Below are 22202 nucleotides of genomic sequence, written 5' to 3'. Positions count from 1 at the left end.
TGAATCACATTTTACTTCATCTGGCCTGGATGAACAATCCAACATTATATCTTGCCAGGCTTCACCTGAAATTAAAACAGAATGTTGAATTAGTTATCATATCTAACAGCCATTTACCAGTCAACCTCTCATTGATGAGATTTTTCTCCAGAGAAAATTACACCCCCTGAGACTCCTTTTTATCTTCTAAAAATGCATAAAGAAGTACTTTCTGCACTCTAACAAAAATGGTATCAGCAGGTATCGTATTATTAACATAAATCTTGATAATAATCCCCGGAATTTTATCACTCTAAGTCCTCCTCAAACATCTTTTCCTCATCCTTGCCACCATTAAATCACAGATATTTTACTCCCTAATTGTCACTCAATTACTGTCTGACATTCTACAACCTTTGGTGACATGCTTAAAACTACAACACTTCTCTATAGATTTTCCCTCCTACAAAGATCCCATTAATTCCATGTATTCACGAAAGATGCAAAGCCTGACCTATTCTGACTATTCAAACTCTTCCCCAATAGAACCTTCTGAACTTCCTCCCATCCTTTCAAACCTCATCCTGTACCACTATCAATATCATATATTTCCTATAATTCAAACTATGCCCTACATTTTACAATGCACCACACCTCTGAATATATGCATTTATAACCACTGAACCACCAATAATTCCTTTTCCCCATCTGCCCCTCTCCGAGTTCAAAACATGCTTTTCTTCTTAGCCTAAATTTTGATTACAGCTAAAATATAATAGTTTCATTCTGTCCTCTCTCCCTCCTTCCCCCACAGTCATTCCACTTCAAATTAAAACATTAGAAGAAGCATGTATGTATTTAGTTTTTTCGAAGCATGTCTTAAATCAAGATTAAATATGCCACACTAAAACATTCCATCCCACTCCCACCCCCACCCATAGCCAATTCTTTCAACCCTGCTCCTCCCTTCATAAGACTCTTCCTCCTCTTACCCACACCCTCGTTCCTTCCCACAATTCTTGCTTGCTGCTCTTACCCAACAGCAGGTTACAGCTGCTTACAGTAGCAGCTTCCCTTACTTCATTCCGAGTCTTCTTTCTAAAGAAGGTGGTTGTATCACATTTTTGGACAAGCTTACCTCTCTCTTAGCCACTAAGCTATTATGTTTAAGACCTACTTTCATTATATTCAAAAGCATATTCCATTGTCTATCCAATGTTTCAGGCTAGAGTGCTTTGCTCAACTTAAGAATCAATATGTCACTAACTATTCCGTGAGTTTATAGCCAGTCAGTGCTCATTATTTATCAAATATCGCCCGGCTTTGAATTTTGGTGAAAAAAGAAATGACTCAAGTTTCAAATGACATTGAAGATAGAGTCAATACTGATGAATCTAAAAAGGTTGAAACCTGTTCTGATGCTGGTTCTCTTTTATAATGCTATTTATCATCTGACAAATTAGATCCAAGGATGAATACTCAAGAAAATATGGAAGGAACTAAGGATGATGTTGATATTATACCAAATCCAGATAAATGATAACTATTTACTATGGCTTCATGGCAATCAACCGGAAGGGAAAGATAAGATGATATGTATCTTAGCCCACATTAGGGTTCATGGGATAGGGATGAGAGCACAACAAAATTTTGCAAAGAAAGGAATTGGACCCTCAGCCTAAGTAAAATGCCAAGTCCTTACTGATCAAATGATTAGATGGATTGATGCTGCTGAGATGCACAGCAAAAGCTGCACAAAAGCCAAAGTGCCACCAATTGAAAATGACTACCTGATCTTGCCAACTAGTAGAATGCTTCCCCTTTCTCTTATATGCATTTGTGCAGACCAGTGAGTAAGTTCAAGAAGAGAGGTCAGACAAGTTATACTTCTAAAGCAGAATGGCAGAAGGCCACAACTTAATAATATTACTCTTTATTTTATTTAACAAACATATAATAGGGTGTACAAGATACAGAGCGATGAAAACTTTTTCATATTTAACATATGGAAAAATGGCCATGTCTTACATGGTGAGAGTATTATACACAGAAAATTATAATATTTATACTACCAGGTGTCATTTCATGGATAGAGAACATCATCACAAGTAAATTTCATTAAGTTCCACAGGTGATTTAATAAAAAAAGAAGAATTTAACCCTTTTTATCATATTACATGCAGTCGAAAACTAAGTTTAATTTAACTCAGTGACAGAAAATACTGGCAATTGGAAATATGCAGTCATTATAGTGTTTATTTGGCTGTAAAGATTTAGAAAAAAATTGCTGAATATTCATTGTGTAAGCATGGTGTAGTTTGTGAACATTTAGCTAGAGGCTATCTGTGCTGAAGGCTTAAACATTTTTTTCCATTTGCGAGGTATAAGGGTCATCTTAAGTTTTCAAAAAAGTCCTCTCGCAGTGTATTAGGTTAGGGTGCATATGGTACATAAGGTATACATACATCTGGTGAGAAGAATAACTTATGAAGTGACTGGGAACACCAATATACTAAAAGTGAGTCATTTTTCTTTTGTGTGCATTCCTTTTCTTTGCATTCTTTGAAGGCCATATAAACATTTGAAAACACCATAATGGTGGAGTTTCTTAGTATTTATGCATGCGTGTGGATCTGACCTATCACTAGTATGTATAGGTGCTATATATATCATGGGAGAGTGGGTTAATGGACTGAGTGGGTTCTCAAAAATACATCAAAGGGAATCCTCATTAAGAACATGATAGGAATGAATGAGGTGAAAATTTTTCATGAATGTACCTGGGATGACTATTTAAGCATTTGTTGTACAATTATCACACTGAGAAGAATGAGAATTAAAGCTAGCTCTGAATTACTTCTAAATGACAGAGATATAAATCACGATAATCCAAATGGGAGGCCCAAGTGTAGCACTTACCAGTAGCAGAACGAAACAAGACAAGAACAGCTTGGGGAAATGTTTGAAAATTATTGTTTCTATGTATTGCTGTATCAGAATCTAAAGCAATTTTTCCAAAAACCTGAAAAGAAAATAAAAAAAATGTTAATTCCATACTCACAGGTGAATTATTTTATCATTTCCCAATTGCTTAATTACATTTATGCATAAAGTTTTAAAAGAATATAAAATTAAACATGAGACTATTTGACTAAAAGGTCATTCAGACATATTTCTGAATATCTACATGTATTATATACTTCCTAAAGGTAACAATACTCTGGATGCATAGATTACTACACTAGAGGCAAAACATTTGTTTTTGTCATCTTAATTAAAAAACTTCATACTTTATAAAAATATGATGCACATATGTACATACACATGAGTTTCAATTTAATTACACTGAGTACTATGTTAATCTTGTGCACAATATCATGTTCACGAGTTTGCTCATACCTTGTTCACATCTCAAAATGTACAACAGTCTGACAATAGTCAAGCAAAAATGAAGAAAATCATACTCATTGCCTATACCCATAAGCTATTCTGATATGTCTTGCCCTTATTTAAAGATCTCTTCTCAAACTTCTCTAAGTTGATCAAACCAGAACCCAAACTGGATGCAATTGAAACTCTCCAATTACTGAATGAAAATACTCATGGCAATCATGGAATTTTTTGTCACAGGAAATGATCTTTAGTCAATTTCACAAATTGCTGAATGACTGAAAGAGTAAAATAACATAACTACAGACTTAAACTTCTATTTAAAAATGAATTTATCAGAAAACAAAATACTTTTCATTCAAATGAAAAATGAAAGATCATACTGTCAAAATGACAGCAATTGTGCGAACTGGCAGTATAGCAGAAGATTAAGTTTTTCCCCACTTAAATACCTACAAAATTCCTAAAACCTATGATGAATATAAAATATAACACTACTTTTTTCATTATACTTTTGAGTTCAAGCATATAACATGTTCTGTAGATGATTTTTTTCATATCAAATACGGCATTGTTGTTAAGCATAACTGACATCAATCTATCCAATCGAAGACATCATAAGTATTAACCTAGCATCATGATTAATTGCTCAAAGTATTAATATTATAATTAGCTCAATATATTAGTACTAATATTAATGATAATTGTAAATATGGCAGGAAATCTCTTCATTTAAGCCAGGAATAAATCCATAAAATAAATTGAAAGTCTAACCAAGCATGCATACCAAAACCAGAGTTTTTATGAAAAAATCAGCTATTGACATTAAAAAACTACCTATCCATAGTGCAATAGTGAGATTTATCAGCAGCTATAATCTACATTATTAGTTGTATTCATTATTTTGAAAGATGAAATATTAAATGATGATCTGTAATCACAATGTGGAATGGTAAGGACACACACAGTAAGCAGTATAGGTATATAAGGTAGAGCTGTATTCCAATGAATGAAATAAATATTTAATGATTCTGATTTAATAAATCAGTAATAAATCAAACAGATCAATCCGTTCCATTGTAACATTTTTTCACTTAGCTAGCCATTGACCAAGTGTAGCAACATCAGATTGACAGAAAAGCAGCTACATGCATTCATGGAGTAAATGGTCAATATTTTAAAAGGGCACAACATTAAACTTCACCTGATTTTCTCCCAGGACCAAATTAATAACCATTATTACTTATTTTTGGAGTGATTGGCAAGTATATATGCTGAATTGATAAATCTGAGCTCTTCCTAAAACTGTGCCTAACCATGATATAGTCTGATATCTTTCTGAATCTCCAGGTATTTTTATGCATATTTACATCAATTGCGAAGCTTAAAAGAAGTTCTTGTTATGTTTAAATCATTATCTAGCATAACTCAATTTCTTTCTTCCTGTAGTCATTCCTTGCTCTTAAACCCTAGTCCTTAGGCTCACTTCCATCACTCCCTTAGCCCGCCACTGAGTTCCAATCTCTCATCACTATCAAATGCTTCCTTCTAAGGAAACCCACGATTATTACCTCAAATTGATCATACACATTATTTCTTTTCTTCCTCCCAAGGATTACCTACAGACATGTAGACCTGAATAATGGCCAAGTTCATTGGTAGTAGTTTTGAGGGAGGAGACTGACAGCTGAGGTCATTCACGCCATTACGGACAGATGGGAAAGGAGGAGATAAACCCAACATCAAAATTAGCCTACTCTTCACAAATGTCACTAAGGGGTCCACAGTTTAATGTTACATCCGACGGATGGCATACTCACTCAAAGTGCCCTCCACAAAACACCTCAAATAGGGATCAGAATATCACTGAAAAATATCTCTCCGTCTCCAGGATTCAAACCTGAGCCCTCTTGGTGGGAAGCCAGTACATTAACCAATGCACCATTATGATCCTCAAGTTCATTGGTTCAGCTTTTACCAACCTAATACTATTAATATTCTATCATCCACCTGCTCTACATTCACTTCTCTTTTTCTTACATTTTCTGTTTAATACTACTTCCACTGCTTGTCACCTCTCTTCCTATCCACTGCACATTTCTATATAACTAACACTCCAGCAATTCCCACTATCCTTCCATTTCACCTTGCACACCTTAAAATATCTGTATTTCCAGTCACTCCGTACCACTCTACATTTTCTAATTTCGTAATACTCCAAGATTGCTATTCTATCTGGTTCAGCCATCTTCAAAATTATAAGTTTAATGAAATATACAGGCATTTTGGTGGTGATGGATATATCACAATATTTAATTTTAGTCACACAATTGAAAGTATGGCATAATTTACTAAAAACTGATACCCATATGATTTTCTACAGCAATCTATGATAATTGATGCTTCTGTTAGTCAGAATCTCATGTAAAAACATAGCTATCAACCCGAACATTGATTTAATAGGCAAGGATAGAACTCACCAAATATTAAGCCCAATGGCATATGAAATTTATATTTTAAGGTATGGAGGCCCCGTGAATGATTTTTATGCTTTAAAATTGATGTGTTTTAAGTTACATTGGCCAATGACTCCATTAACCTAACTGTTGTGATATGCTCCATAGTTCTTTGACTTTAAATTATTACTATTGAGGTTAATGGTGAACCCTAAGAGCTTATGGGCCCAGGGCAGTACTTGTGGTAAAGTGTAGGTCATGGAAGGTGTTAGCAGTTTGGACAACAAAATAAACTTTCTACCTGGACCAATAACTTCCCCAGGGTGCAATTCCTCTAAGCCATTATAAGAGATCTTTCACCCATCATTGCCAATAACCAAAACATCAATGACCTCCTTCCCAAATGTCAATCAGTTACCTTCTGATGTCCTGCATATTTTGGTGACATACTTAAAACCACGAGGTCCTTCTGCCAAGATAATATCTGCTTTATGCAACTGCCGAACTTTTACATTGTGACCAATCAAACCTTCACCCAAAGTAACCGCCTGAATTTCTCCCATCCCTTCCCCCCATCCTGCTCCTGTAGTAACATCATAGACTTCCTTAAATGTAAACTATGTCCTCCCTTTTATATTGTTCAATGCACCACTCCTGTATGTCTTCATATGTCCACCACTCTGCTAGATCATCATGGAGCCTTGTGTAAGCTATCTTCTCTGTATACCCCTCTCACAGTTTCTTAACATGACACCCTTCATAATGAGAACTTTGATAACTGTTTCTACCCTTTTCTCTCTTCCCTCCCAACAGCCACACCTCTTTAGCTAAAAGCTTTGGAAGAAACATACATTTTGCTTCTTTGAGTGCATGTTTACTGGATTAAACAGATTGTATTGACAAACTCCAAAGAAACTGCAGGAGATGCCGCAACAGTAACTTTTAACGGAGTCATTTGCTAATGTGCATTTCAATGCAACAATTTCAGGTTGTAAAAATCATTTGCCTTCACTGGGATTCGAACCCAGATCCCTCAATATCTGGTCGAGTGCTTTAGCCAGTTCAGCTATTGAGGCGTCCTCACACTCTGAAATTGTTGCATTGAAATGGCCCCAAAATTTCAGAGTCTAAGATTTTTTTGAATTATTTCCCCACTTTTGCCCCACACCTCCATTCTCTATGCCCCTTAGTTCATTCCTCTTCCCTCTGGAACGGATGGTTTTGAATCCACCCAAAATTAAAAAAAAAGTTCTGGGAGCATAATGTTAAATATTACGTTAATAGCTAGAGCACCCTCAATTCATGCACTGGCTCCTCACCCTAAAAGGTCATGTTCAAATCCTGGCGGTGGAAGGATTTTTCAGTAGGATCCTGATCTTTACTTGGGGTGCTATGTTGATAGTACTTTAAGGGAGTACACCATTTGTTGGATGGTATTTTTAACGGTGGATCCCTTGACGCCTATCACTACAAGTATGCTAATTCTAATACCAGGTTTCTCTCTGCCCTTCCTCCAATCATTGAACATCTTAACCCTACCTAATTAGCCACTTAAACCTAATGGCAAAATGACGTTAGCTGTCAGTTGCCTTCCCGTATACTAATACAGGGTGCAGGGGCAGCATAACTTGCTGATTTGAAGGGAGTTTGAATCCGAATTATGCTGCTACACCAAGTACTAAATAATATAGAATTCAGAAAGTAGAGCCTCATAATTAAAGCAGCCATTTCAAAATATATCTTGAAACAAAATCTACTAATAACCAATCTTAATGGTATGGTGATAGGACACATAAACACATAAATAAATACATATGTACAAAACATGTACATCTACTTTTCTGGTTCTCTAGCAGTAGTACACTGACACTGAATATATATTAGCAACACATCCCTTACAGCAATATACAGAAGGTCTCTACCACTCCCTCAGCATATGTGGGTACCTCAAAAATATACTCAATAGCAAAATTCTACCCCACACTGCCAGATACAATCCTCGGCCCTAATTGAACTGCCTTGATAGTATCAAACTCATCACCACCTACTTCCCTGGCACTCACAAAATCCATCAGATTCTAAACGAATATCACCTCACAATAAAAAACTAATGATTACATATCATAGGTGTAATATATTACATAACGTGTGTCATCAGTCATGAATTTATGCAATCAAGAGATGGCTTTTTAAAAATAACCTTGATATTTGTTACCAATAATCTTTTTGAAAACATATGCATTCCCATATCACAGACATATTGATATTGTATGCAAGCACTAACAAAAATGCCAGTTTTTCTGATGCATTCAACCAGTTTTGCAATTTTAAATCTTTTTGCCAGGATTTAACTTGCCATTTAATAATAATGAAGTGTTACACAAAATCAGCAATGACAATAAGAAAAAATAACATAGCAGCATGATCTTCCACATTTTACATTCCATCCAATGTACTTTTTCCCGTAATAACTCCAATATTGATTTATTAATTTTGTGGTTCCATAAGCAGCTGCCATTTTATTGGGCCATGGATAACTCTGGGATCTATTAATACACAAATACTCTTTCCGAAAATTACTTTCAATTTATTCTATCGTACTAAGCTTAAGGTGATTAAAATACTAATAAGCAACCAAACAATTCTTGGTTGGAACCTCCACATAAACGTCATATTGTGAAGGGAATTGCACCAAAATGGTGTTCATGTGCAACACAGAAACGTCATGCATCTAAACTTATCACTTATGGAAGCTATTTAAATGCTATACTATAATATAAAAGCTGTTGAAAATAGCTGTAATGTGAATATATGCCAAGGATGATGCAACTAACAACAATCAAAGATAAAAAAATTAATTTTTTATACAGCTCATGGAGCATAAAAATTATATAATGATATACAATACCATTTTACCTTGCAATATATTTCATAGTTAATATTTCACCAATTGTTCTCAAATGTAAACAATGTTAAATAACACATTATCCACTTCATGGTTAACTTTGTAAGAAATGCTCTCGAAATCTCTAATACTTGAGCTGAATCTTTTCTGAACTCAATTCCCATTTGGCTCCCCCATCCCTTATTAGAGAGAATTTCTGATAAATTCATCTTACCAGCATTGATTTTCCTTCAGTACAAGTATTATGCAGGATTATTTGGTTATGGTGAAGGATTAACCCAATGGCTCTTAAGAGAAATCAGGATTGGGCTACATCCCTTTAGTAAACTCTAATAAAACAGCTGAAAATGTTAGAAAAATGTGGTTCAAAATAAATGATTTTCTTAAAATTATAACTGTCTTGGTTTCTCTGTTAGCCATATATTTATATGAATTAGAAGTAACATTTTATTTAAATGTTTTTAGGAATATGGATGATGACAACGACTACTTACAATAGATATAAATTTATAAAAAAAGCATGTTAATGTCAATGGAAGAAAGCACCTTACCTGCATTCCGATAACAGCATAGATGAAAAACAACATCACTATGAGAAGAGCTACATATGGAAGGGCTTGGAAAGATTTTATGAATGTCCATAATAATGTTCTAATGCCCTCTCCTCTGCTCAGAAGTTTTACAAGTCTCATTACACGAAACAGCCGAAAGAAGTTTATAGATATGATGTTTGACCCTGGCTAGAAATATAAAGGAGAAATTTTTCTTTTAATAATTAAATAAGATGTGAAAAAATAATATATTCAAAACAAAACTGACTAATTATTATGTAAAATATTCTAAAGTTAATTCACTATCAACAGGAGTGTAATGCTACCTGATAGATGCAAATGGCGTGGAGTTATGCAAGATGCAGTAGTCTTATTACCACTACAATGTTATGAATAATAATGTGCACTTTAGCCAGGTATAATCTATAACCACAAGTAATTTTATCCAAATTCAAAACCTTACAAGGAAGCAGGCAAAATGAAATGAATATTAGTGGAAATGACGCAGTCTCTGAGCTAGTTCTTGCCAAAAAAAAATTAATAAAATTCCCAATCATATGTATATTTTCATGCCTATAGTTTAAAAGAAAAACTTGAAATACTTGTAAACAGTATCATCAGAGTGTTCCACCTAGAATTTATCTTCATACGATTGTTAAAATCATTTTGTTCTGTTGCAATTTAGGCTATGTGCTTATCAAGCAAATGATAATAATATGATGAAAAAACAAAACATGGACATACAAGAATATTGATGCATGAAGGCCAAAACAACTAGTATAGAAATAAAATTTTAGGTTAAAAATTTATATTTTAAGTATGAAGACCAGTTAATAATAACCTTAATAACACAATGGTAAAATTGCAGAAAAAATACGTTATTTGCTGAAGGTCCATTTCCTCAGTCATTATGAACTGACCATAATTACATTGCAAAATAGTTAATTTTATCAAAATCAATTAATAACTACCCATGCTCATCAGATGTACTTTCAAATGAAAAAGTTTGAGCTCCATAAAAACTATCCCCTTTCATCCAAAACCTACCAAACATAAGAGCTTCATAATAGTGAATAAAATTACCAAACTACATATGATGCACATGATAAAATTCTTCTCACTTTCAATGTTCTATAGTTACACTAAAGTGCAACCTAGAATGAACATTCAACCTTTGATTGGCTGAAATACCTCTTGTGCATCCTTTTTCATAATTTGACAAAATAATGGGTAGTATTAACACCATTACTTTGTACATATAAAAAAGCCATAAACATAGTAATCAACATAAAGGTCGGGTTGGTAGGTGTTGATAGAGTTCACCTAATACTTAGCCCAATGGCGTGTGAAATTCACAGATCAGGGTAGGGGGGCAGTTCCTTTCCCTGTGCTAACTATGGGTTCCCAGGTAGTTCTGGTACCTGAAAAATCACAGCTCGGGTGGAGCCGAGGGTGCCCAGAGAGACATGCCTAGGAATTGAACCCGGGCCCTCTGGTCAGTAGTTCAACACTTTACTCCTCTACTACATATATTGTATACAAATAAATTTATTGTCAGGTAATCATAAAAAAGCAAAAAAAATCATGTTTGTTGCCTTCTGCCCTTTTGAAGATGAATAACCACAGCTATCAACCAGAAGGCTGGTTTGATAAGAAAGGGTAGAGCTCACCTATTACTAAGCCCAACGGCATGTGAAATTCACATATCAGGGTTGGGGGGGGAGGGGGAGCAGTTCCCTTCCCTGTGCTACCCATGGTTTCTCAGGAAGAACTGGAACCCTAAAGGCACACAGTTCTGCGAAACTGAGGGTGCCCAGAGGTGTGCCTGGGAATCAAACCCAGATCCTCGGATAAGTAGCCCTACTATCTATCACCCTGGACTACTGCATCCCTCTCAATTATGAATAATTACAATTTAACAAGGGTGAACAATTAGATAAATATGCTAAGCAAAAAATCAAGGATTATAAAAACAAAAATTTCAATCAAATCTAAATGAAGAAAAAAATAAAATTTTACCATTAAAGTTAAAGCCAAGGCAATTTTCTTTTCCTTATTGATATATAGTATACAGAACCTATGTTCTACACATATATGGTAGTGATAAACCAGAGTTAAGGGAGGAATTCTAAGCACAATCAACATGTATATGATGAAAAACAATGTTTACCATGGAACTTTTCAGCATCCTTCTTTCAAAAAATGTTGCATGTAACATATTTAAAACTTAATGTAAATACCCTTCAGGGAAAAAAAATCTCAGGTGATGCCTAATCAGTCCCATAAAAAAAGTTGAATTAAAATTTAAAAAAATAACCACAATGTAAAACTTGTAGTGTGTAATGATGCGAATGAAAAAATGAGTAAAATTCATCATTAAATGTGAACTGAATTGTTCATTACATTTTAAAGAAAGAATTATGCAAAATGTAATTTCTCCATTAAATTTATACATGAAAGTTATAAACTTGACTGAAGTCTAGACAGAATAGCAAATTTAATACTAAAAACCTAAAAATCTTAAGCTATAAAAATCTTCAGATTTCAATTTTTTTTAATGTCAGAGCATTATTATCATAAACCAAAGTACATCTATTTGCCTTTCAAAGAGTACTACATATGAAGATGGGTGAATTGGTAAAGCTTTAATTAAAAGATGTTTGATGGTTAAGAGTGTGGAATTTTTGCAATTAATTTTATATTACCTTAAAAATTAAAGATATATAGATTGTGCTATTAATACCTCCATTATAAATTATACTCGAAATGTAACCTTCAGCAAAATATGCCTTAAAATGGTTGTAAAATACAATTTGCATACAAAATTGATTAGTTTAATAGGCATTGTAGCAAGCATGCATTCACTGATAGAAAACATTTCAGGTTAAGAATTTCTAAAAATATATTTAATGATTAATTAAGTAATTTCTTCTCCAGGATGATTTTATATACACAATTTATGAACTAGAAAATCAACAGTAAACACAGACCAAACTTTAGCAATGTTATTAATATTTAAAGGTCTCTATATATTCTGATGGATTTCTATACCAATAATGGCAAAAATATTTACATCTACTTTCTTGCCACTCATTCTACTTTACAATCAAAAATGCAGAGAAATAGTTAGGTTTCAAATGCAAGATGAAAATATAATGAACCCGATAAAACTTTCTAAAAGTGAGATACGATATCTCATAAATCTCAGGATTTGCCAAATCCTAATTTTAAATATTGCTAATAGTACAAAACTATATGGTCCTTCTTAAATACAGTGTTCAACAGGAGTACCAATAAATACCTCCAAGCAGCACTCTTCACTTCTTTACAACTCTCAGGTAAAGATATTAAGTTTATCTGTTCATTCTGTGTATTCTGTTGGATTGAATGACTGAAACATATAATTCTAGAATGTAATTAGAAATAAGCATGAAGACTGCAGGAGAAAAATACATTTTTCAGAATTCATTTGCACTCATTTATTACTAGGATTTACAGGGTAACCTTTTGAGTACTTTATCCTAATATGAACTTTCTCTTAGCACAAGAGACCTCCTATGCAGTATCATACCATTTTCATTCTCTACTGATTGTTTGTGACCTCCAGGTGGTTTTACTGGTAGTTAGAAGAAAGAGGTTTTAGAAGTTACTGTGGCAATAAGTAGTTTTAGTAGTTATTAGGAGAGGCAACTGACAGCTGAGGTCATTTGCACTATTAGGGATGGATGGTAAAGGAGGAAGAGTGGAGAAAAACCCAATTTTGGCATGAGACTAATGTTAACAAAAGGCGCCAAGGGGTCCGCAGTTTAACGTCTCATCTGACAGATGGTGTACTCACTTAAAGTGCTCTCCACAAAGCACCTCAAGTAAGGATTGGGATACCACTGAAAAAGATCTGCCTTCTCCAGGTATCAAACCCGGGTCTCCTCTGGGTGGGAAGCCAGTTTGCTAGCCTCCGCATCATCCCAATCCATGTTGCAATAAGTTTTTTAAGTAAAATTTTTATATTACCTCTTCTTTGTTAAATTATTTTGAGAAAAGAAAGGCCCAAGTTAACAGGAGCAAATTTTAAATGATTGAAAAAAGTACTCTAGAGCCACCACTCATACCAAATGACTAGCCCCACATAAGGTCTATTCTGCATTGTTACTGAAATGGAAAAGATATAAACTTCTTGCAAATCCCAAAATATTTCAACTGAATGGTTAGGTATACAATTTATTTATCAATACAAATGGAACAAATGAAATTATTAGCATTCAAATTCTAATAAAATATTCGCTTGCTTCTAATTTATGAACTTATGAAAATCAATTAAGAGAAATCTCATGGAACTAACAACAGGGGTAGGGACCTCAGGGCCTAAAGACTGGCTAAGGATTTATAGGCCATTAAGTGTTACCTTCGGAATCAATACAAGTTTTTGCAAAACAAATAATTTTATTTTTATTTTAATCTTAAAATAAATAATTTGAAATGCCTACTGAGTAAACAAAGATCCAATGAAATAATCTAGTCTAATGAGTCAAATTGAGTTAAAATCAATGACTTCTACTTATGATGTCTCCTGATCACTTGAATAATCAAATTAATATTATTGTTAATTATCCACAACTGAAAGCCACAAATAAAATATTAGCAAGTTCAAAGGGCTACTTTAACATTCTATATGTACTTCTTTCAGGCTCTTCTTTCCTTCTTTATACTTCTAAGTAATCTCGAATGTAAGTTAACACCCCTGCAGTAGCTGGCCTCAATATTACATGAAGCTTGGCAAGTCCGGTTGGTTTACAGTACACATTACTATTACCAATTATTGGTAACAGTACAGGTTTTCCATTTGATATGGAACTGAATAACAGACACTCAGCACCCCTGCATTTGTTTAATTTATTTTTTAGTCTCTACCGATAAAACCTATCATGCAAAAGAATATCAAGAGAATGTTGAAGGAAGTAAACAGGATTTGTAGGGATGACTGGAAACTACAATATTATCTTGTTTCACCCAAGGATGTAATTTGCTTGTTTTGCGATAATTTCATATCAACACAAAAATTCAATTGACAACAGCCTCATGCCACTCTCATTCGCCACAACTATGTCAAATTATAGAGACAGGCGTAAAAAGTCATATTGAAAAACCAAAAATAATTATTTCTAGAACATTGAATTGAAATGAAATTATTGACTTTGTAATTCTATCCACTTTTTCACACATTTCATTTCAATAGGTTATGCAAATTCCATAAAGTTATGCTGGAGACAACAAATTTTATTTCTAGAATGCCTAAGATCAATAAAAAATCAACTTATTAATATGCTCAGACAAAGGGAAACCACTCAGAGATCTCAGCAATCATACAATAACACATTGATGAAGTTCTAGGGTGTTTACTGACATCGATAGGCTTCCAAATAACTACCTCTTTCAAGGAGAACTATAACAGATGAACAGCATGAATCAGTCCTCAATTTAGCAGGAGAACTTTAACCAACACAACACCATATTATTGATTATCAATGGATAATAAATAATTCCACCGACTTATTGCAGGCTGTATACTTTATTCAGGCCATAAAAGAAGTTTTTTATTTACTATGGAGAGTTAATCTCTTTTAGCACACTTACAGGTGTACAGACCAGAAGGAATATATATTCAACACCTTTCAAAAGTAATGTCGCCAGGGTAACATGAAGTGATAATTTGGATTAAAATGTGAATCTCTAAAGAGTGAAAGCTTCATCTACAAGGCACTTAAGCTTAATTTACTCATAATTTCAGTCTGAGATTTATAGCTTTGCTTGAGCCATTTCACCTGTTTAACCTATTTTAAAATTTTTATTGACTCTAAATACAACTGTCTTTTAAACATAGAATTGACATTATATATTATCTAAAAGTAAAAAAAATTCAATTTTAGGACTTTCTCAGGTACAGGCATCCTATATTAAAAACTTAGTTTTCTTAATGCATTTAATCTTTAACATTGTATTAATTTTAGCGGAGCTGTTACATGAATAATAAAAAAATAGCACACATATTACATACATATATATTTTACTAACTCATTAAATGGGTACGTTAAGAATAAATAAAATGCACAGGGGCATAAGATCTGACAAGGATCATGAGTTCCATGGGCATACCTAACACATTATGTTACTACATGAAACATAAAAATGAAACCTGGCAAAACTATAAGACCACCATAGCAAGTAAAAGCTACCACATTGCATTTCAAAAGATATACATACCATTTTTAATTTCATACCTAATCCTACCATTTTTCTGCAATGCTTGCTTGCTATGTATAATATGCCCCTACTTAATGCAAGATACTAACATTTAAAACACCTGCTATCCCCCACCAAGAAAATTTCCTGTTTACCACTATAATGTTGCTGTTGATACAGTTATACATTTTTAATTAGACAAGAACAAGATAAAATTGGTTTATTGCAAAATCAAGTAGTTATGCATCTTACCCAAAAATGTAATGCATGGTTATGCACAGAAGCATAACTTTGAGGAAAACATAATAGGATTAATGTGTAAACTCATTTTTCTAAATAAAAATGTGTTAATCCAAGCAACAAATGTACAAATGAACTAGCAATGATAGACTAAATGAATCAGTGCAAGAAAGACAACCCTTGTGGAAATTAAGACCATGAAGGATATAAATATTTAAGCTATGAATATATAAAAAACCAAAATGCTTCTAAGGCATTAAAATAAGCAAAGTTTGAATTTTTAATCTCAATTTTTTATAAAGAGCCATTTTCATAGTTCTTTATAGAAAATCAAACTGGTATGGGAGCAAATTATCAAATATCTTCACTCGAAAAAATTGGGCTAAATCCAGGACAAAGATCTTTAATCTCATGTCTATGAAAAACTTAAAAGTATAAAAATCAACAACTATCATTAAATTTTAGCATGTATTTTAAGTTGATCATAAAGAAATTGTTTTTTTTAATTAAATGAAACGGCTTTTATATGTTTCCACAACATATATCCATTATTTAAATGATAAATAATTTTTGGAGTCATATTTGGCAAAATCATTAGCATAGCCACATAAAATTGAAAATATGTGAGGATAAAAATTGATTTGAACACCAGACCTGAAAATAATTGGAACAATGCTTAATCTAAAGGAACACAGATAACCTAATTGAGTCACAGTTCAGTAAAACTACCAACTAATATATTGTTTCAAAATATACAATTCTAAAATTAAACTAAGAACAAACATACAGCCTTTGACACTAAGTTAATATATCAGCATGTATTACACCTCATTAAAACAATTTCCCTTTTCAAACACACACAATTTCTTGGCAAAGAAAACACAACATGAGAGCTATAATAATTTCATAAGGATAGCATCCAATAGACACACTATATGCAATGTTTTGGCTAAAAGGGTTGATATTGCAAAAAAATATTTCAAAGGCAAAATGTTGCTGCATTACTTAAGTTGTAAAAGGCACTTTCCTCTAGCTGTAGAAATAAATTTAGTTGGTTCATGCATTTTAGTGACACATTAGAAAGTCAAATTTTGCCATCCAGCAGTTCATAAATTATCATTCATGTAACTAAATTTCAAAGAAAACAAAGAAATGCACAAACAAGGCTATTGAACCTTGTCTACCAATCTGTGGTGATTGTCAACAAAGAATCGATGCTGACATAAGGTATCATAAGTAGGTGGGTATGTCTGTGCGCAAGCAAGCGTGTGTTTACATATGTATGCATGTATGTGTGTGTGTGTGTGTGTGTGTGTGTATACATGTAAATTCAGTAAAAATGGCATGATATAAATAATATCATGCAGAAAGTTGTTCATAACTAGCAAAAATATATCTTAATTCAGAAAATGTAGTGGTGCATAAATCAATAATGGATTTAATTCAGCATTCATAATATTATTTAAATGGGTTGTTTTGTAAGTAAATAGCTGCCGCAGATTTTCTCATTGCAAGTTGCAAAGAAGAAATTCAGTTCATGCTTTTACCAATGCCATAAAAGTATATATTATAAAAGTTAAAACAAATAGCATGAAGGCTTGAGCAGAAAAGTTTCATTTCAAAGAATATAACAGAATGAGTTCTTTCTTATATAGCATGCATTCAGTAATTAGTCTAATGCAACAAAATTCACAATAATAGAACATTTATTATATTAGTTACTTAACACAAACCTTAAACCTTGCAGGTGTCTGGAATGTTGAGGCATGGAATGAAAGACCTTAGTAATTAGTAAATACAGTAGTGATAAGTCATTTTCTTAAGAGATGAAGATTAGATGGTCCAGCAAACGTATACTTTAACAGATATTTTTGCTGCAATGTGTCAACTCCAAGTATTCAAAGTCCATAGTGGGTTTTAAAGTTTTGGCTGAATGATAATATGAAGTTAATTTCTTTAGAGATAGCAAAGAATCTCAAGCGGAAAGTAGTATTTAAGTGAAGAACATAGCAATTAAGTTTATATTTTACTTTAGTAAAACTGTTTGTGTCAGTCAAGATAGCCATTTATTACTTTTATTATTTATGGTGTAATTATTGAATACAATAGTTATTTAAGAAATTAAGCAGATAAGTTGTTATAGTGATTAATTGGGTAAATACTGCATGAGATGAGTAAGAACATATATTTGTAAAACGTATTGCCAAATTACCTGGGAATTGTACTTTAGAATAATGATTAAAGAACACATGAACTAAAATATGTAAATTTTTATTGTAAGTTGTGTCATATTGAATGCTGTATATGAAATGGAAAAACTGCTACTTGATAATTTTGAGATAACTTGGCTAAAGTTTGTATTTGCAGTCATAAATAGGCCATAAACAGCTAGAAATGAAAATCTTGAGCAAAACCAAAGGCACCCCCATTAAAACTGATTTAGTGGGTCAGATGATTACTGGAAAAAGGTATATTGAAAGTTACTATCAATTATTTCATTTACATATTTTTTCAAATATGCACTCATAACTGTAAATACAAACTTGAGCAAACCAGTTTAAATCTGATCTTACGAGAAACATAAGAAAAAACTAAATCTTTGCCTCTCTCCCTTTGGATGGGTTGTGACATTTTAAATACCAAATCAGAGATCATAATATAATCATCTCATGTTTAGACTGTTTGTCTTTTCTGAAATAAGAATAAATCTCAATGAATAAAAATAGGGGTGAGTGCCAAGAATAAACAAATTGATGTTATAGAACAATACCTACTATGCCTTGAATAATTATTTTTTTAAAGTGGAACTCATCAACTATTGAAGTCATCACCTTTCAGCAGCTGTTAAATTTTTACAGGGTACAAAAAGTTTAAATTGAAATGTTGAACAACCACTGAAAAATACCCAACACATATAGATGATATAAAGAGTACAAAATTATATTTCCTAAAAGATCTATAAATGAAATCTAATATGGAAGTAGCTTGCCTCACAAAAATAGCCAGTGGGTCACTATACGTAAATCATAGCCATTTTCCTATTTCCCAAAGAGAAAATTGCAATTTTATATTTAACAAGAAGATATAACATATATTGATGTTTCCTTGCATATCTATGCCAACAGAAGTGTATAACGAATTTTGCTAAAACATTATGATTTTTAAAGGATTACATTTCTGTTACCAGATATTTTTCACAAAGATTTAACACCATGAAAATATCATTCAAAATTAGTGGCAACATGTGAAAGAATAAGACCAAGAAATGTCTCGTTACAGATATGTAACCATTTAAAAATCATATTGACAAAGAAAAATTCTGTATCCATGATGATTACACAAAAGTCATAAGGGACCCACACCTGTTCCATTTTTTAATCAATATTCATTAGGTCTGCGTGCAAATGTGCAACACAATTATTGAAAAATATTTCAGGATCAACTGAAAAGGTTTTAATTGACATTTTCAAAGAATAAATCAGCAGAATCAAAATGTTAGAAAGATTCACATAGCAGGCTAAATATATTACCCAATTTGGGATGAAAAATGATATCATATATGACTGCTCTAAAATAATTCTTCTCAAGGGACCATTTTGAAGCACATCTTCCAGCAAATATATTTTGCCAAGTCTTCAGCAAATCTAGGACCCTTTATAATTTTTAGATTTTAAAAGGCCACTTTGGACTTTTTCTTATGCGCCCTATAGACCATCACTGCCAGAATCTAGATCACACCCAAGTACGAAAAAACACTCCAAATTGTAGGATAATAGGTAAGAGCATTGCTGAACTTTTTAACCTAGCTGAATGCAGCTACACCAAACCACTGAATTATATCTGCTTCACAACTACATAATTCAAAATTAAGCCTCTGGTGAATATGCCTTGCATGGTGATTTCAGATTTTTGGAAAAAGGTTGACCTTAAAATCAATCATTATTTTTTCTCTAAGGGAAAAAACATATCAAATACTAACATCAAATGCATTAAATAAATTTGTATTAATGGCTATTCTGAGTCTAATGCATTAACTTAATGAATATGCCCCTTTTTTATTTTTCACATTCCAACATTCTAAATTGTTGGGAGGAATGATAGCTTTTTAGTTCTTAATCTTTACTGTAACTGCTCAATCAATAAATACTATTTGACAAAAACATCAATTGTTTCCTTATGAAAGTTCAACTAATATTTAATGGACTATATTATGTGCTTAGTTTTATTTTGGACTCCAGTTGAAAAAAGAAATTTGACATATACAATTAACAGCCGTTCGCCTGCTCAGCTATTAATACTTTGGCTCAGGAATACCATATTTCCATTCAATATCAGCCACAAAAGGAATATGTGAATGCATCCTTAGGAATCAGAGTATTATTAAAAAGCAGCGATAGGCAAATTATATTCTCCAATTCATCATATTCAGGTGCAGATCAAGGAATTGGGATCCCCTTCAAAAGTGAAAAAATTGATTCTAGGGTACATTCCAATTCTCACTCTTTGGAATGCATTAATAGTTGCATTGTTCTAATTCTTACATAAATGCACTTAAAACCTCAGTTGGCAGCCCCAAAATGAGAATAAAAACAATCAATCAACTGCACCAAATGGAGGAAGTGGAAACAGAAGTACATTCTGAAGCACTGAGGTGAATTCTGACTCTTGCTTCAAGCACCAATGCATCATAATGCCATTCCATTTCTGACTCCCCACTTCGAAGAATTAGGTGTACGCATTGACCACTTTGACCTTTAGACTGGAACACTTGGTGTGAATCATGCAAAGGTACAACTTGTTGCAGGGTTGCATCAGGAGAACTTCGACATGTGTTTATGCATGAACCAGAGTGGCAATAAAGCACATCAATGATCGTTGGACAACATCTATTCAGTAGCTACCTCTATGGAATGTGATGATCAACGAAGTGGTCATTTGACTGATGAATATTACAGTTGCTTACTGTTGGTTTATTATAGCTTTAATAAGTTCTGCTTAGCTTACAGTTTCTAAAACTATGTCAGCAATATGGGTGTCAATTGTTTTAATAACCACATCACTAGCAAGCTAGAACTGCAGAAGCCCATATAAACTAGTATGATGCAGCAGTGACTTTTATCTTTTTAGAAGTTTTTATTTTCTATCTTTGGCCACTAAAACTGAATCATAATATATTGGCTCTCCAAGAGTGTTTACATTTAGTGTTTGTGCACTGTACACTTGATTAGTACCATTATCATAACAAAACTGCCCATTCAGCCTAAAACAAAGACATCAGTCAATGCTGAGCTTAGTAAATAGATAAATGGTCACTAGTTCATCAACATCAGAACCTTCTATCATACCAATTACAGTAGAGAATCAATTACCAAAAGTTTAGTTATCCAATGAGCAGATTATGTGTCGGTCCAAACAAGATACATTTCCTCCCCTCCCACAACAATGCTGGCAGAGAATGATATGTGCATCATACCCAGTAGAAAAGTTTTTTCTGCCACAGCCATGTGATTTATTTATGTCATTTATAAACCTAATATAAACAGCACTTATATGAGTCATCTAAAGTACTGCTTCATATTATGACCCATTCAAATGACTTCATATGCTTCTGTAACCATCATTTTTGCAAACTAATCACAATTTATTTTCTTCAGGATAATTAAAAAAGAAGTGCCAACTGTAAAAATCATTTGGAAAATATTCACTGAATTATCAGTACATAAGCATGTTGTGGAGAATGGAGACAGAGATAGAGGCTAGCTGCACTGAATGTTTGGGTGTGTGGGAGGTCAGTGACTTGCTCTGTTCAATGGGAGATGTAATAGGGTCGTTTTAGGGGGAAATTAGGGGCTAGGATTGCTGGGACCTCTGAACCCTCACGATTGACCATTGTTCACTGCCCATCAATGTTGGATAACCCTGTTTCTTGCTGCCATATTTTGCATCAACTATCTTCTTTAGGAAGGAAATGGATGCTGGCTGAGAGCTTTAGTAAGATTATGGTGTGCCAAAATTATAACTGTACTTAGGCCTGGGCTATGAGTTGGCTGGCTAGTGATGTGATTAATAATAATACGGATGCCAAATTTATCATTGATCAATTAGAAGACTGACTCAGATATGGTGTACTAACTTCACCAGCTAAAAGACACTGTCTCTCTGTCACTTGAAATTAAACTGAAAATCTCATTCACATTCAAATTCTGGTTATTAGTGATGTTGGCTTTTATATGGGAAATATCAACAGTATTAACTCTTAAGAGAGTTGTTTGGGTGTGAAATTCCTCCAAAACCAAACTTTTGCAGTACTGTATATCAATTCTCTGTTACTATGATAAACCAGTTAGCCTGGAGAGCTTTCTCAAATTTGGGAAAATCATTAAACTATCTCACTCATTTAATTTCAAGATTGGTGATGCATGAACTTCATCAAACAATAACAAA

The 22202-nt window shown here is 33.2% G+C and overlaps 1 protein-coding gene across 12 annotated transcripts in view; it reads right to left on the bottom strand.

The window, feature by feature from the left end:
- Positions 1–22202, bottom strand: part of Ca-alpha1D (Ca[2+]-channel protein alpha[[1]] subunit D) — a 391248-nt gene that overhangs the window by 60487 nt on the left and 308559 nt on the right. For 8 of the 12 annotated variants that reach the window (XM_071582710.1, XM_071582711.1, XM_071582713.1 and 5 more), the window contains exons 29-32: positions 17492–17509; positions 9282–9470; positions 2899–3001; positions 1–65 (exon numbers count right to left, since the gene is read on the bottom strand). The exon at positions 1–65 is cut by the window's left edge and continues 93 nt beyond it. In XM_071582710.1, the coding sequence (XP_071438811.1) occupies positions 1–65; positions 2899–3001; positions 9282–9470; positions 17492–17509 (375 nt within the window). The remainder of the gene's footprint in view (positions 66–2898; positions 3002–9281; positions 9471–17491; positions 17510–22202) is intronic. The other 4 variants (XM_071582703.1, XM_071582707.1, XM_071582706.1 and 1 more) reach the window with 1 other exon arrangement.

The sequence above is a fragment of the Hetaerina americana genome, unplaced genomic scaffold (assembly GCF_022747635.1).
Source record: "Hetaerina americana unplaced genomic scaffold, ioHetAmer1.1.p SCAF_12, whole genome shotgun sequence".
In the NCBI taxonomy this organism is placed as follows: Eukaryota; Metazoa; Arthropoda; class Insecta; order Odonata; family Calopterygidae; genus Hetaerina; species Hetaerina americana.
Note: the sequence above shows the minus strand (reverse complement) of the source record. Positions and strands in the feature narration are given on the sequence as shown.